The 15,719-nt window shown below is 41.7% G+C and overlaps 1 protein-coding gene across 2 annotated transcripts; it reads right to left on the reverse strand.

The window, feature by feature from the left end:
* Nucleotides 1-1,553: 1,553 nt before the first annotated feature.
* Nucleotides 1,554-10,941, reverse strand: LOC149036969 (uncharacterized). Of its 2 annotated transcripts, none has more exons than XM_089188130.1 (10): nt 10,758-10,941; nt 8,526-8,768; nt 7,437-7,817; nt 6,420-6,788; nt 5,325-5,564; nt 4,675-5,055; nt 3,591-3,950; nt 3,365-3,445; nt 2,737-2,808; nt 1,554-2,293 (listed from the first exon to the last, which is right to left on the reverse strand). In XM_089188130.1, exons 1-10 carry the CDS (start codon nt 10,825-10,827, stop codon nt 2,043-2,045), a joined length of 2,448 nt encoding a protein of 815 aa, XP_089044256.1. In that variant the 5' UTR covers nt 10,828-10,941; the 3' UTR covers nt 1,554-2,042. The 2 variants fall into 2 exon arrangements, with proteins under 2 accessions (XP_089044256.1, XP_089044255.1); XM_089188129.1 differs by having other exon boundaries at nt 2,737-2,814.
* Nucleotides 10,942-15,719: the final 4,778 nt, after the last annotated feature.

Here is a 15,719-nt window from a genome sequence, read left to right on the forward strand (position 1 = left end):
TTCAGAAAGGCGCTATTTTGGTTTTTTCGTATCTTTAACATATCGACCGCCTCCAGCCTTAGTTTTGGAATAAATGTAAGCATAATTACTTATTTGGTCTCCTACTTAGCCGGTCACGAAATTCAGATCTTTCGGCCTACCTGGGGTTTTCATGTGTCCCTGAAAATGTTCCATCGATACTTGAATAATTTCGCTCATCTTGCACAAAAGAAGTTATTTTCGTGGGTATTTTAACGATGCGCGCAAAAGATAAACATTTTAGTCACTTTTAATACTAAGGCTTCCGGCCTCTTGCCAACGACTTACCGAAATTGTTTGTAGCATGTTGTTTGCCACGTTTCTAATTTTTCGAAGTTAATTTTGTCAAAATCTATTTTTCCGACTACACTATTTCCAAGATCATCTGCGATTTGGCGGCCACGAGAAAATACTTAACAGCACGGTAGTATAAGTTAAATTAATTGATACTTCGAAAAGTTACAACAATTTATTCTGCGAGTTAAATTGAAATTCCAATTAGTTATTCACTTTTATCAACAGATTGTCATCTTAGCTAATTCCTATTTTGAAATCGCTAAATATTCACAAAAGCCTTTTTAGGTTCCGCAAATACAAATGAATGTGTTTATTTAGTTTTCTTTACAGTATTTTTATCTCGAAACCCTTGGTACAGTTCCATCGTCCTTTAACCGGCGTCGAAAAATATATTTATAGTATTATTGAACATAAAATCAACTTTATGTTTTGACGAACGCCATAACGTCCATAAAGAGCAATTTCCCTTTTGTGCAGAGGCCATTTCCAGGGATTGGCGGTGTTTTTTTGGTGCGAAATGAATTCACACGGCACGATATCAGGAAGTAATTACTAAAACCAGTTCAAAACTAGAATCGCTTTGAGCCGTTGTCAGCTACGGGATTTTTCACTCAGCACACATGAATGTTGTATCGTATAATGACAATTTCAGGAACCTCGGGCAATAGATCTCGATTCATGTGCACTTTTGTGGGTTTGTTTTGTCTCACGATGTTCCTTAACACTGTTGAATATGGGGTGCTTTTATTTTTCCAGCTCTCATCCCATAAATAAGCTCAACGGTCCCTTTTGAGAAAAATTAACCTTTTGTGAAGGCCCAAGTTCTGCCCTCCTACACACCTATTAGTTGATTTTATTTACGCAGTAAATTTATGATTATTATGGATACAACTTCCTCTGTTTTCGCCTACATAGTTTATGCTATGAAAAATTAGAACGCGTTCACTTGACTTGGAGCAATGAACAAGTGATAAGTTTTCGATTCAAGAAACGACAGAAGTACTCAAACAAATTTCTTTTTTTCTTCGTAACCTTAATTCATTTTGGGGTCATTAATTAACACTATTATTTACGTAACATTGAGGCACTTGAGCTGTCAAAAGTTTTGAATAGAGACAAAAATAGGCACACGCGTGAGAAACAAAGGCGGTAGTGACGTCGCTAACGTCTTTAAAGGCGTTTTAACGTCATCAGTATGTACGTTCATTCAAACAATACAATCACTGATCCACAGCGTGTTGAAAAAGGCTGTTAATATTTAATTAGACAAGAAGAAAAAGAAACAGAAACCCAGGAATAATTAAATGACCAAAACTGGAATTGCTTAGGTTTTTCAGAATTTCCAGGAACCCATCGCCATATGATATTACTAATCTTTAAATACTATAAATTCGAGAAAGGTTTTTAGTGTGCAAGGTTTGGTAATCATTGTATTTCAACTTATTCTCAATTGCTTTAACATGTAATGAACAGCGACAAAATTAGAGAGGAAACCCATCTTACATATTATGAGAAAAATTGAATGTTTTTTTCTTTCGTATCGTTCTTTGTTCTTTCTTTGTTCAAATTCCAGCTCAAATACATTTCTAGCTGATTCGTTTTTTCTTAAAAAAGGGTTTAATCTCGCTTTATAGCTAAGAAGTTTTACTTTAAACCTATGTTTTAGCCCCGTTAATTGCCATTCAAAAAGCACAATTTAATTCAGACCAATATTGGTTCAGAGGTAGTTAAGACGGTGGAAATAAGTCTGGTGTTTCCCCCGTAAACTCGTATTCCTTCAGATCACTATAATGGAAGCTTTCCCTGTCTTTGCCTTGAACCGGGAGCCCGGAATTTGTCATCCTCTTTATTATTTGCCTCAGTCTCTTTCGTCTGATGCAGTATATACTGACTGCTACGCCAATCAATATTGCAATTACCACCACCACTATTATAACAGTTGGAACACCGTGCTTTCCTGAACGAGCGCTCTGCGAACCTTTTCGGGCAAGATAAAATCCATGTATGAATAATAGTATCCTAAGCTAAAATTCTATGCAGAACGTTAAAAAATTCAATAAGAAATCAACGGTATTTTTCTCCGGACTAGGTTGCTGTCTATCATTATTACTGACGATATCTTTCCAGTGTATGACAGAGATAAAAAAAAAAAAAAGGGTTTCATTTGTATCCCTCTGACCTACTTATGTTCAAATGTTTGCTTTGAATAACTAACTCTGCATGTAGGGTGCACGAAAAGTACGTCTTACTCACAAACTTCGCCGAAAAGGAGGGACTGCTGGTGGTCTATTTCGCTTCCAACAATAATTAATTATTTAACCATACTGAAAATAAGGCTCACCAAGGATACTCTGCGACATTTAGCATGTCACTCATCCGTATTTCAGTAAGATTAAACGCAAAACCGAAAGTGATACTTACCTTCGGATTTTGTCGTCGTTAGGTTTAAACTGGCACTTGCTGTGGTTACTGTTGTTGTCTCGTTCGTCTTTTCTGTAACTGAACATTTAGTTAAGACACTATTCAATAAAATATATTGCGATTTCTATAAGTGCAGCTTCTCTCTTACGCTGCACACAACTGTGTGAACAGGCAGATGCATCTACTGTAGCTGTTCAACTGTCCAAGATCTGAAAAATTAATTCTCTCCTGTAACTACTATATACTTCCTTGTATAAAAGTAAAGAGAATACGGTGTTAAATCAAGGAAGCATGTACTATTCTATTCTCGGTACCAGTTTGTTGGATGATTTATCAATACATATGTACCGTTTGGAGAAGATGGCTCTTGATCACGTCTGTGATCAAAGTGTCAATCATGGTATGAAGATAAATTTGGGGGAGTTGGGAAATGGAGAAGCGCCAATTGTACAGAAGTGGATGAGTAAATGTCCAATGAAGTGAAGGAGACAGTATAGGGCGCATTAAAGTAAAACTATTTTCTTTGTTTTGAGTTCACCTGACCCTAAGAATTCGTATTCCTTTATGGTTTATTGGTATTAATCTAAGACTATTGTTATTACGCTGGCCTGGACTACGGATTTGTTACCTGAAGTTTCATTTGTTTTCACTGGAATGGGCCGTGTTGGAATCGTTATGGGTCGTGTTGGTACAGAAGCAGCATTGTATGCTATGAGAACAAAAGCATGTTATGGTTAGAGATCTCACTTATATCATAGAACATCTTTCCTTAAGACAGATGGTTTTTAATCCATTTACGACCCCTCCAATTATTAAAAGACGATGCTTGGCACAAACATGCCTTTGCTACTTACTCTGAATCAAGAAAACTCCTCTGAAGCCCTTGGAGCGGGCTTGTGAGTCAGATTTGAATACCACATACACCACAGAGGAGTCAGTTGCCACGCCCTTGGTTGGGGGTGGGTGATCACCATTAAATTCTGCAAGAAGTTTTGTCTTCTCGTCCCAGCCGTTGTAAATCCTCACCACGTCACCGTCTCCATCTTTTCTTAAATTGAACTCTGGGAACTTGATTAGGATCTGCTGTGATTTAGGGTTTTTCTCCTGTATCAAGAATCGCCAGGTGCAGAGCTGTGAGTTCGGGTAGCCATCACCACTGCGGTAAAAAGGGGACATGAACTCCTGAGGAGTCTCGCTCATGGTGTAATGACAGGCTGTTTGAGAAGAGAAACAGACATAAAATTTGCGTTTACACAAGGAAAGAAGTGCAGTCGCACGCAGCATGTTTCCCTTGTTCCCTGATAAGGCCATCTTCGCTCCTGGTAAGGAGCATAGGACATTAACCACGGGGAACGAAGACCAGCTCAATGTCCCTGTCGTGCCCTTGAACAAAATCCCAAAGAAAAGGATGGTCAGTCGGGGTGAAGTGCAGTAGGGACTTTCATAAACCCCATGGCCGCTACAATAAACACGAAGGCCTGATCGGAACCCTGAAACGAAACTCCTGACGATGTTCTGTTGAAGTTTCAAAGACTAACCCCCTACGTGGTAGATTGAAAGGGTTACTGATACTGAAACTATGGAAAACTTTCTCGAGCAGGGAAGATTAAACCAAAATTATGACCATAAGGAGAGAAGGAAAATGAAGCGAACCTCGCTAATATTTCACTCGTTAAATCCTGGTGTGACTGCATTTTGAGCTCGCTATGAGCTATGAGGTGGCACGATGATTTCTGAAGGTTCTTTAAAACGGCAGCGGCAGACTTCTCAGGGTAAGGTATTGCTTTATCCATTATATTCACCTTTTGCTTTCAAAATTAGGAAAGGGCCTGGGAACGGGATTGATTTGCCTCATACCGCATTGCTTTTTGACTGCTCATTTGCTGTAATTACTGATATACCATAACTTTTTACGTACCACTCCTTGTAAATACAGACCTTGATAATAACAGTAAGTAATCGTCAAATTCTTTCCTTTCGCACAAGGATAAGCACCATTAACCTGGTCTCTGTTATGAACACCGTCTTCGGTGTCATAGCGTATAAACTCCTTTGTAGCGATAGCTCCATTAACCTGCTGACACTCAGGTGTGTTGTAGGCCAGCAAGTAAAAAGGATTGCTCACAGGGAGGGTGACGGGCTCCAATTTGTCACCATCCGTCCGACAACAATACGATATATTGGTATCTTTGTTGTATATTCCGTCTGGAAGTGTCCCTCCCATCCTATTCCGGTTTTTGCGGTTTTCGTCATCAAACAATATATATCCCTCAGAGAGGCCTTTGGGGCAAGCTTCTTTTTTGTAAATGCAATACTGGCCTGCGAGAAAATAATTTCCTCGGATCAATGGGATCAAATGTATCTAAAACAATACCACGTCACGAATCCATGGTGAGGTGCTGGCACTACTTTTGACTCAGAAGAATGCCGCGATACCTTACAATTTGATATATTTATTAATACGGCTATTAAGTGCAGTGAGACTGCATTCCTGGGTGTGGACTAGTGTCAGCGTATCAGTGTAATTCTAATTTGGATGTAGACTCCGCTGGTCGCCGCTAAACCCTGCTTAGATAAACTATACTCACCTTTTGGCCATTCTACTCCCTTATCCTGCGTAGCAATGCAAAAGCTTTTATTAATGTCATCTTTATTGACCGTGGCATCCATGTGGAAGCTCTCAGATACTATGTTATTAGGGCGGTTGTCTTCAGTGTCCTGAAACCTCCATCCAGTCTCCCAGAAGATGTCGTCTGACCTCGGAGGACAGCCGGCCCTGGGGCGGGGGAGCCCGTATGTACCATTTGGCCATTTAGGACCCTGTCGAACTGCAACCATTCAAACAGATAAAAAACCTACATAACTGGGTAGAGTTGATTAATCTTCACCAGCAATTTGCCATCCTAAAGAAATGCCGCAGAAAGTTTGAGTGCCTTATTTATGAGATGCTTTTAAGAAGGAAAAAGAGACCGACTCTGAACAGTCAGAAAGACTCCATTCCAGAGAAAACTGTCTATTTAATTATATACATTTTTTTGTTTTACTCAATCTCATTTTATTCTAATTTAGTTCCTCACTTTTCTTTCGATAACGTCGCTGAACTACGAGCTCGCGAAGCTCGCAGAGCGTAGCCCCATAATTATACAAAATCTGACCGTACGACCGTACAAGGTCCTACTTTTAACATGCCTGATCAACTGTACCGCGGGCACGGCTTTTTTCAGTAGTCCAGTGGTCAGTGCACTGGGCTCCGAGTCGGACAACACGGGTTCTAGTCCTGGCCGGGGCAAGGCGTTGTGCCCTTGAGACGTGCGGGAAAAAAAAATGCGAGCTCCGCTTTTAGGCTTGGCTAAATCTATATATTAATAATTTACAGTTAATGAGTGGATTTACAGTTGTGAAATGTTTTCGCCGAAATGTCATGTTTTAATCTCGCTATTTTTTTAATTGTAAAATATTTTTCTAAATCTTTCGTTATCAGGACTTGATCATTTAGTGATTATAATCTTAGTTATCTGACATCTAAACATGGTTGCCAACAATGATATTTTCCAGGTGTCAATTTAAAATTCTTTGGTGTCCTTTTTCCTCATACTGAGACAGTAGTGCAAACCAAAGGCCACCTTAGAGCCTTATTGACCTCCAGGGTAATAATAGAGTTGTCTTCTCGCAGTGATTTTTACCTTCATTTGAAATAATTTTGAATATTCCGCGGAAACCTTTGGGATGAGGAATCCTAGGTGTTAAGGAAGACTTTGAATTAAACTCCACGAGAAGAAAATTGTTCTGTGACGAATATCCCTCGGGATTTAAGGGATTTTTTGGATCTATTTTACCCACGACTGATCCACTCCTCCAGCCATTACGGATAACAATACTGTCGCCTTCTCTCATATGTGTCTCCAGAAAGGTAATATGCACCTTACTCTCCTTCTCTCGGGCAACAAATCGCCACGTGCACTTCTGCTCCGACGGAAATCCATCGTTAAAGAATTTTGGAGAGATGAATAGTATCTGCTCGTCGCTATCCAAGCTGTATGTATAGAGACAACCTAAGAACACACACACAAAAATGAAATTATTGGAACTGTGACCACCACTTGCATGTCTTCCTTATTGTCTCAGACCCTCGTGCCCCGTATGGAGGATACAAAACTCCTGGGATTATCCCCAGTCCCTATAAATGATGATCCCATATTACAAAATTGGTTAGGTCAGTGGTTATAATCAATTTTTTGGGGGGGTTTGCAATTTTTTTTCTGCGATTTTAAAACTCGACTAACCCTCACCCGATAAAGATACCCTCCTACTCTACCCAACTTTCATTAAGGTAGTTTTCTCATAAAATTATTCTCGTTGGCGAAGACTACGAGGACAGCGTCCCTAAACTTTTCCGCTTCCTCCCTCGGTATCGTGTCAACAACGTTATACCGCAGTAACTAGTATCGTGGTGCCGAAAGCAATTGAGGCTAACCTTGCGTACTTACGCTAAATTCTCATTGGATAATTTTGAAAAGTGTTTACTTTTATGATATGCCTACACAACGTGCTAATGTTCTTGCTGCAAAACTTACCTTGGTTCAAATTCGTGATGTGAACAAGTTCGCACCTACCCCTCCCCTAACAACAACTTCAACCCCTAACTTGCCATCAGTTGTTAAGGGAGGGTAGTTACACAGATACTGACATTAACCCCTTACCTTCATAATAACAATAATAGACTCGATGATCCCTCCCTCCTGGTCCGAAGGGATAGCTTCCATTACGCGCATTTTGGTTGTTGTCATCTTCAGAGTGAAATAAAACGTACTCCTTTGTGGCCATGGCGCCTTGCACGCGCTGGCACTCTGACGTGTTGAAAGGCATAAGGTAAAACGGACTGATTAGGGGGAGGGGGATGGGCTGAAATTTGTCTCCGTCGGTTCTGCAACAATAGTATATAAAAGTGTCCTTGTCATATTTGCCATCGGGAAGTGTCCCTCCTTGATCGTTGATGTTCTTATCGTTTTCGTCGTCCCAAAATACGTAACCTTCTTTCAGTCCTCTGGGGCAATCACCTTTCTTGTAAATACAATATCTGCCTTAAGGAAATAATCATAATAAATATCTTCCAATCTCTGCAAACTTATAGGGATTTAAGCTTGCTTTCGTGTATGTTTCAGCGAACTCAAAGGCAGACTGGAAAACAGAAGGTACAGGGTCACGGAGTCTCACGGTCCATAACCTTAAGGAGCGTTAAATTCAATAGTTTTTTTGTAGGCCACTGATTGCTTGCCGAGAGGCAACTGGGATTATTGCTCCTCATTTCGTATTTTGTCGAGGAAGTATCCTTAGCAACTTTCTTCATTCATCCCTTGAGGAGGAGGTCAAACGAAGGGAACCAGCAATATGGTGACCCCACCCATGCAGGTGCTAGCGAACCCCTGGGCAACCTGATATCCCAGAACATATTTATAAGGAAACGCCTTATTTTCAATTGCAATTTTTTTTTGTTAGTTTGGTATTTCTGTAGTATCAAAGGCTTCCCTGGAAAACACAGCATCTTTGCTAAGTTGCGCGAAGCCATGCCCTCCCTCCCCTCCCCTCCCATCCTCCACTAGTAGAGAAAACGAAGAGGAGGAGAGTGGCAAAGCGGGTATTGTTGCGAAATGGTTTGACAATGAACATTTATTTCCTTGCAAATGATTGAAAAAATACGTCACGATTTTCCAGGGGAAAGGATGTGGCCTCTCAAAGTCTAAATCTTCACTGGTCTTTACTTTCTTGCAATTTGATTGTCTATCACTTACCTTGTGGCCACTCGCCAGCCTCCTCAGTGATGTTGTCCTTTGCCTTAATACAGAACGTTCTGTTGATATCTCTGCCCACCTCTGCATCAAGATGAGAACTCGGTGATTTAGAGGTGATTGATTTGTGGTCTTCAGTGTCTTCAAATCGCCATCCTACGGCCCATACTGTGGAATTCACCGTCACAGGACAGCCAACTTTTGCTCTGGGTATACCATACGTCCCAGTGGGCCATGTTAATGCCGCTGTTGATTATTGAAGGAAATGTGAATGTATGTTGAAAAGATATTACCTTATAGAACTCTGGAGTTTAACTGTATTCAGCACGAAGGCAAGCATAGTAACAAGTTAATTGTCATTTCCCCATCGCTTCTTTCAATCCTTCTAGTTGTTTTTTTTGGTAGCTTTGATGACTTCAGTGGTTTTGTTTCGGGTGAGAGGCATTGGGATTTTTGGTTTTGCGGTTTTGGCTATTTTTTAGATCGGTTTTGGTGCTAAAAAACTTCGGTTTTTCTTTTTTTTTTTTCCATTGCAGTTTACGGATTTTCCGTTTTTAACCTTTTGGTTTTCGGTTTTCGCGAAAAATACTAACGGTTTTTCGGATGCGGTTTTCGGTTTTCCTATTTGACCTATTTGGGTTCCGGTTTCTGATGATCTGATGATCTGAGCGGCAATTACGCGTCTCCACTGACCTCGAATAGCCGCTAAAGGCAAATGTTATCGAAAGGAATGCTCGAACACGTAGGGTAGGGCTCAGCACGGAACATTGCCAGAGTTTCTTTATCAACGCCACCTCGAAGTTGGTGGCCAAGTTACAGGCCACATGTGACTGATTGATTCAATATTCAAGTAGAATCTCCAAACTTTCAGGTCTTAGTTCGCAAATGGAAATGTTAGATTAGGGATTTTCGATGAAACTTTCCAGAGCTATAGCTTTTTGCGACCGAAAAATGGCAATCCTATTGAGGACTTTTGTGCGAATTTCCTTAATTTAACTAGGCTGAGTCCGCAGAGACCACGCCCGAGGTCCTCGGGAGAGCAGCTGTTAATCTAAGCAGATACTAAAAGATGCGAATGGCAAGTCCATGGCATTCCTAAATCCTGTAATAAAATTAGTGTAGTTTACTCTGTATGCTCCACTTGTCAACACTGTATCGGATCGATCAGGGTTTTAATAACTGGGATGTGAAAATGTACCGGTATTGACAGTTTTGCATGAGGTTTTCGGTTTTGATCGAATTTTTTTCGGTTTTAGATGATTTTTTTTACGATTTTGTGGTTTCTAATGGGCCTCAATGCCCCCCCTCTTTCGGTAATGTCTTTTTGATGTATCTGGGTTTAAACTTGAGTACATGCCTTGTAGTTGTCGATACTTGATGCAAACAAAAACTCTTCAGCATGATCGCCGCTCAAAAGAATTGTACGTCGTCAATTCAAAATACTGAATAAACGTTATTTGCAGCTCGATATTAATATAAAATATTAATATCACTTGAAGTCGGACGAAGTTCTTCTTTGTTTAAATATAGCTACAAGCCGCTCCTTGTCTCATAAGAGATGGTAAGTTTTGAGCTCGGTAGAGAAATAGAGAAAGATGTTTTTCGTCTTGTCACGAGCGTGGGACAAAGAAAAAAATTCTGAGTTCCCACGAGGTATCGAATCTCAGACCTTCGGATTCCGCACTCCGATGCCCTACCACTGAGCCACAGAGACTCTACGGTGAGCGAGGTCTGTTACGAATTTCATATGACACGCGTCTTGCATACTGCCAGGATCAGCAATGTCGATAGCAGCATGTTTGTAGATAAGTGTGTCATATAGACTTCGTAATAGATCTCGCTCACCGTATAGTCTCTATGGCGAGTCAGTGGTAGAGCATCGGAGCGCGGGATCCGAAGGTCTGGGGTTCGATTCTTCGAGGGGATTCAGATTTCTTCTTCGTCCCACGCTCGTGAAAAGACGATCATCTATCTTCCATTATTATTATTGTCACGTGAAAATGTGCGAAACTTAACTTACTCCAGACACAAACATATAAAGCTGCCGAATAGTGGGGATAAGTTTCCAAAGAAATTGTGGTGCTGCGTCAGTTGGGGTATTACAAAATAATTTGGTTCTATCAGTTGAGTTGATGATGTAAATTAGCTACAGTAAATATTCCCTAAAGCCGACGTTTCGAGCGTTTGCCCTTTGTCAGCGTGAATATCTACACAGTTTTTAGTTGGGTAACTCACCCTCACTATAACCCAGAGCTATCCACAGGAAAAGTACTGAATGAAGATTGTAGGGGAATGTCTTTGCCATGTTATGAATTCAACTCGGAACACTGTCGAGCTATGTAGTGAAACATGTGAGACAATCGAGCCAACGCGGATCATTTAAAGGCCCATTTCCAACCTTGATGCAACGTGGTCGTTTGTTTCTGTTTTGAACCACCGCTTTTGTTTAAATAGCGCCTCTGCTTGGTCAGTTATTTTTAGCTTGTCACGTTGCCTCAAATTACCTTCTACGTTTTCTCCGATGTGTTTATGTGAGTGTTACGACATGTAAACTACAAACTCAGTAAACCACAGCTTTATTTTATGACCAAATATGGAAACAAGTAACGTGACAAGTGACGTAGGACTAACTTGTCGTAACATCTATCTTCGTTTGGAGTTCGCTAACTTCCGAAAGAAAAACATAAACAGAGATGAAATGTGTTCAAATTGAAAAGGAGATTACTAAAATAAAATTAAAAAACAAAACAAAAAAAAACAAATGGAAATTAGTGCAGGACTAAAAGTTGAAAGTCCTTATACAAGTTACTGTCCGATAGTCAGTTTTTTTTTTTAACAAGAACACTTCAAGTTCTCTTGAGCTGAAGTCAATTTTCATACGATCAATTACACAACAAAGTCACTGAACCTCGAGGGTGGCTTTACAACTCTGGTACGAGTTTTCTACACTGGAACAGTTTGTGGTGTCAATATTGGCTTCAATTCATGATTAGCTGAATTAACATCTTGCTTTGAAAGCTGGTTTACACTCTTTGAGAGCTGGCTGTCACTGCTTTCAACTGGTTTGGGTTGTTCAGTTGGCTTCAGAAATTCTCGATTTCAACGGAATACATGATTGTCTAGACTGGTTTTTACTACATAGGACCTGTCTGATAGCTTCTTAATACAGGTACCCGTTTTCCAGTTTTGATTCCTCTGTAGAGGTGCCACTCTTACCTCTTGCCCAACTTGTAATTCTGGTAGGGTGCGCGATGTGCGATGTGCGATCATGGTACCACTTGGCCTTTTGCCTTTTCAATGTCAGCTTTGCATTCACATTTTCTGGGATCTTGGTTTACAGAAGGCTAGAAGTTGTAGGTAGTAAGGTTCTAGTGCGTCTAGACATCAATCTCTTTGCAGGGCTACTTTCCAGGAACTCTGTTGGTGTGTTGCGTTGGTCCAATAGGGCTAACCACGGGTCTTTGTTGTCTTTGAGAGCTTTTCTGAACAAAGACTTGACAATTTTCACAGCAGACTCTGCCTTTTCGTTGGATCTGTGATGATGCGGGGAAGAAGATATGTGAGTGAACCCCCAATCGACTGAAAACTGATGGAACTCATGGCTTGTAAACTGAGGAGCGTTGTCTGTAGTTAGTATATCTGGAATGCCTTGTCGGCTGAATTGTTCCTTAAAAAATTCAATCACGGAACTGGAAGTGTTTTCCTCCAATTTTTGTACTTCCATGAAATCCGAGTAGAAGTCAACAAGCACCATGTATTCTTTGCCATGAAGTCTGATCTGGTCAGCAGCGACTCGACTCCACGGATGGTCAGGAAGTTCATGGCTTTGCATTGGGAACTTTTGATTCTTAGCTTGAAATTCGTTGCAAATTGAACATTGTTTGATTTGGTCACTCACTTCTGCATTCATACCAGGCCAGAATACAATGTCTCTAGCTTTACGTAGGCATGGCTCTACTCCTAAATGAATGAATTCTGGCTTTCACTTCAGGTCTCAGTAACTAAGGGATGACTACTCTCGAGCCTTTGAAAAGAACACCATTGTGTACTGATAGCTCGTCGCGGTAAGACCAATACTCCCGGATCTTGATTGGTAGTTGATCTTTCTGTATTGGCCATCCGGTCGCAATTGTGGTTTTTAGTACCTGTGAAGTGTCATCGTGACTTGTGCTACGCTGCAATTGATCCAGTCTTTCTGGCATGACCTTCAGGGCTTGCGTAGGGTCTAGGGTCCAGCTCTAAGGAAAATACCTCAAAAGATTCTTCTGGCCCAGAGGTTTCATGCTGTGCGGCTCCGGACAAATGGTCGGCTAAGAGCATTTGGGAACCAGGTTTGTACTTAACTGTCAGGTTGAATCGTTGCAGTCTGAGAAGCATTCTTTGGAGACGGCATGGAGCTGATAGTAGAGACTTCTTAAATATTGACTTAAGAGGCTTGTGGTCAGTCTCGACTGAAATCTTCTCTCTGGGTGCCAGGTACTGATTGAATCTTTCACAGGCGAAGACTGTTCCCAGACATTCTTTCTTTATGGTTGCATATCTTTGTTCTGTTGGTGAGAGAGTTCTGGACGCGAAGGCGACTGGCTGTCCATTTTGAAGAAGGACTGCACCAAGGCCTTTATTACTGGCATCTGTCTGAATAGTTATTTCTTCTTCTGTGCTGTAGAATTTAAGGACTGGGTGTTGAATAACCAAGTGTTGAATAGTGGCAAAAGCTTCATCATGCTGTTTGGCCCAGGTGAACTTAGACTGGTCAGTTGTAAGCTCTCTTAAAGGTGCTGACACATCTGAAAGCTTTGTTAGAAAGTTGACAAAATCAAGCAAGGTAAGAACTTCAGGCTTGTTGGCTTCAGCATGTTCTTGATGGCAGTAACTTTATCGGGATCCGGTTTCAGTCTATACCTTGAAATCATTTTGCCGTTACTCATGTCTTGCAAATATCTTTCTAGACTCGAGATGACTTTAGAGGCAATTGTGGATGTCATGATGTCTATCTCGTAGTGGCGACTATGGTAGTCCACGACGACCAGAATGGACTCACCAGTGGGGAGTGGTCCGAGCAAATCAATTGCCAAATCTCTCCATGATCCAATGCAATGCTGTGCTCCTGATAAGCTCTGGTGGGCTGGGACGGCTGACTAACTGACATCCATAGCAGGGTTTGCAGTGTTTTTCAGCATCCTTTTCCATCCCGGGCCACCACACTTTACTGCACAACTTCTGTTTGGTTCCAACGATGCCCAGATGACCTTCGTGATCGAGGGACAACACCCTGGGTCTGAGTTTCTTCGGGATAACGATTCTTGTCCCTCTTAGTATTAACTGTCCAATGTTGCACAGTTCACTACTACATGGGAGGTATCTCTTGTAAGCTAGCTGATCCCACGGTTTTCCGTTTAAGCATTCCTTGACTGCACAGAGTTCTTCACCGATTGCTGAGGCCTCTTCCACCTCTCGTGTAATCATAGCACAGGGGGTCGCATTTATGGCTAAAAATCTGACATATTCTTTGGCTTCAGCTGAGTGACTGCTGCTGGTTTTGAGATTTCCCACTAGTCTTGAGAGGGGGTCAGCAATGTTACTCAGCCCAGGCTCATACTTGATCTTGAATTTGTACGGCTGCATTCGTAGCAACCATCTTTCAATGCGTGCGCAGGGTTTTGACCTTGGGCCGTAAATAACTTCTAGCGGCTTATGATCTGTAACAAGATCAAATGGCACACCACACACGTAGGGGTAGAGCTTTTCGCAAGCCCATACGAGCGCCAGCACCTCTTTTTCTGTCTGCGAATATCTTCTCTCGGTGTCTGTCAGACTACGACTTGCATAGCAGATGACTCTTGGTCCATTCTTCTGCTTTTGGGTCAGTACCGCTCCCAGTCCAATTGGGCTGGCATCGGCAGTTACTTGGGTTGGGGCATCTTGTCGAAGTATCCCAAAGTCTCAGCACGAGCCAATCGCTCTTTTAGCCCCTGAAAGGCCTTCTTCTGTTCACCTCCAAACACGAAGGGAGTTCCTGACTTTGTCAGGCGACGTAAAGGCTCAAAGACCGTTGCCAGGTCGGGTATGAAGCGGCCACAGTAGTTTACAAGCCCAAGAAAACTTCGGGTTTCTGATACCGTCCGAGGTTCTCGCGCCTCTTCCACGGCCTTAACCTTTTCTTCTGTGCAGCTGATCCCGTTCCCGGACAATACCATGATAAAGAATGTGAGCTTATCCATGCTAAACTGGCACTTTTCTGCATTGAGGGTCCATCCACCTTCCTTTAATCTCACAATGACTTTCTCCAACCGCAAATCATGCTCTTTCTGGTCTTTACCATGTACGATGATGTCATCTGAAATGTTCTCTTGCCCCGCTATACCCCCAAGTGCCGTCTGGATCTCGTACTGATACTGCTTCGAAGCAGAGTTAACACCAAACAATAGTCTCTTGTATCTGAACAGATCGTAGTGGGTAGCAAACGTAGTAATCTTTTGGGATTCTGGGGAAAGTTCAAGCTGGTGGTATCCCCACTTAAGGTCAAGTTTGGGGAATACCTTGCTGTCATTTATGCTCTGAGTAATCTCATCAACAGTAGGGGTCGGGTGTCTAGCTCTCCGTATTGCCTCATTAGTCCTTCGCATGTCAATGCAAAGACGGATGTCGCACCCTGACTTTGGGACGACGACAATTGGATTAACCCATGGTGTGGGCCCTTGTGCAGGTTCAATAATGTCTAGTTCGATGAGTTCTTTAATTTTTTTCTTCGAACGTTGATCTCATGCTGAATGGAGTCCTCCGCATCGGCTGTGCTACTGGCTTCACATTGGGGTCGATGTGGAGTTGTACTGCTCTGTCTCTCTGTCTCTTTCAACTTTCCAACGCCGCTGAAAACATTTGGGTAATTCTGTTGCAGGACCCCACCGATGGTCTTTGGGTCTGCACTTAATGTGGCGCACTTAAGTACTTTGACTTTAATATTTTCTGTGTTGAAAACAAAATGGAAAATTTCCCAGAAATGCTGACATTTCGTGATGATTGAATCAAGCGTTAAAGTTTTGGTCCATCTCTCTGAATTCTAGTCGACCCACACTGTAGCTATGACGGCCATAAAGTGAAGTTGTCAAGGGGTCTGACATCCAGGATTCTAAACATTTTCGTACGGTTTCACCCGAAGTAAACTCATTTACGCATGGAAATGTCAGCAAAACATCC

Source organism: Pocillopora damicornis, chromosome 11, assembly GCF_964200805.1.
Source record: "Pocillopora damicornis chromosome 11, jaPocDami1.2, whole genome shotgun sequence".
Lineage (NCBI taxonomy): Eukaryota > Metazoa > Cnidaria > Anthozoa > Scleractinia > Pocilloporidae > Pocillopora > Pocillopora damicornis.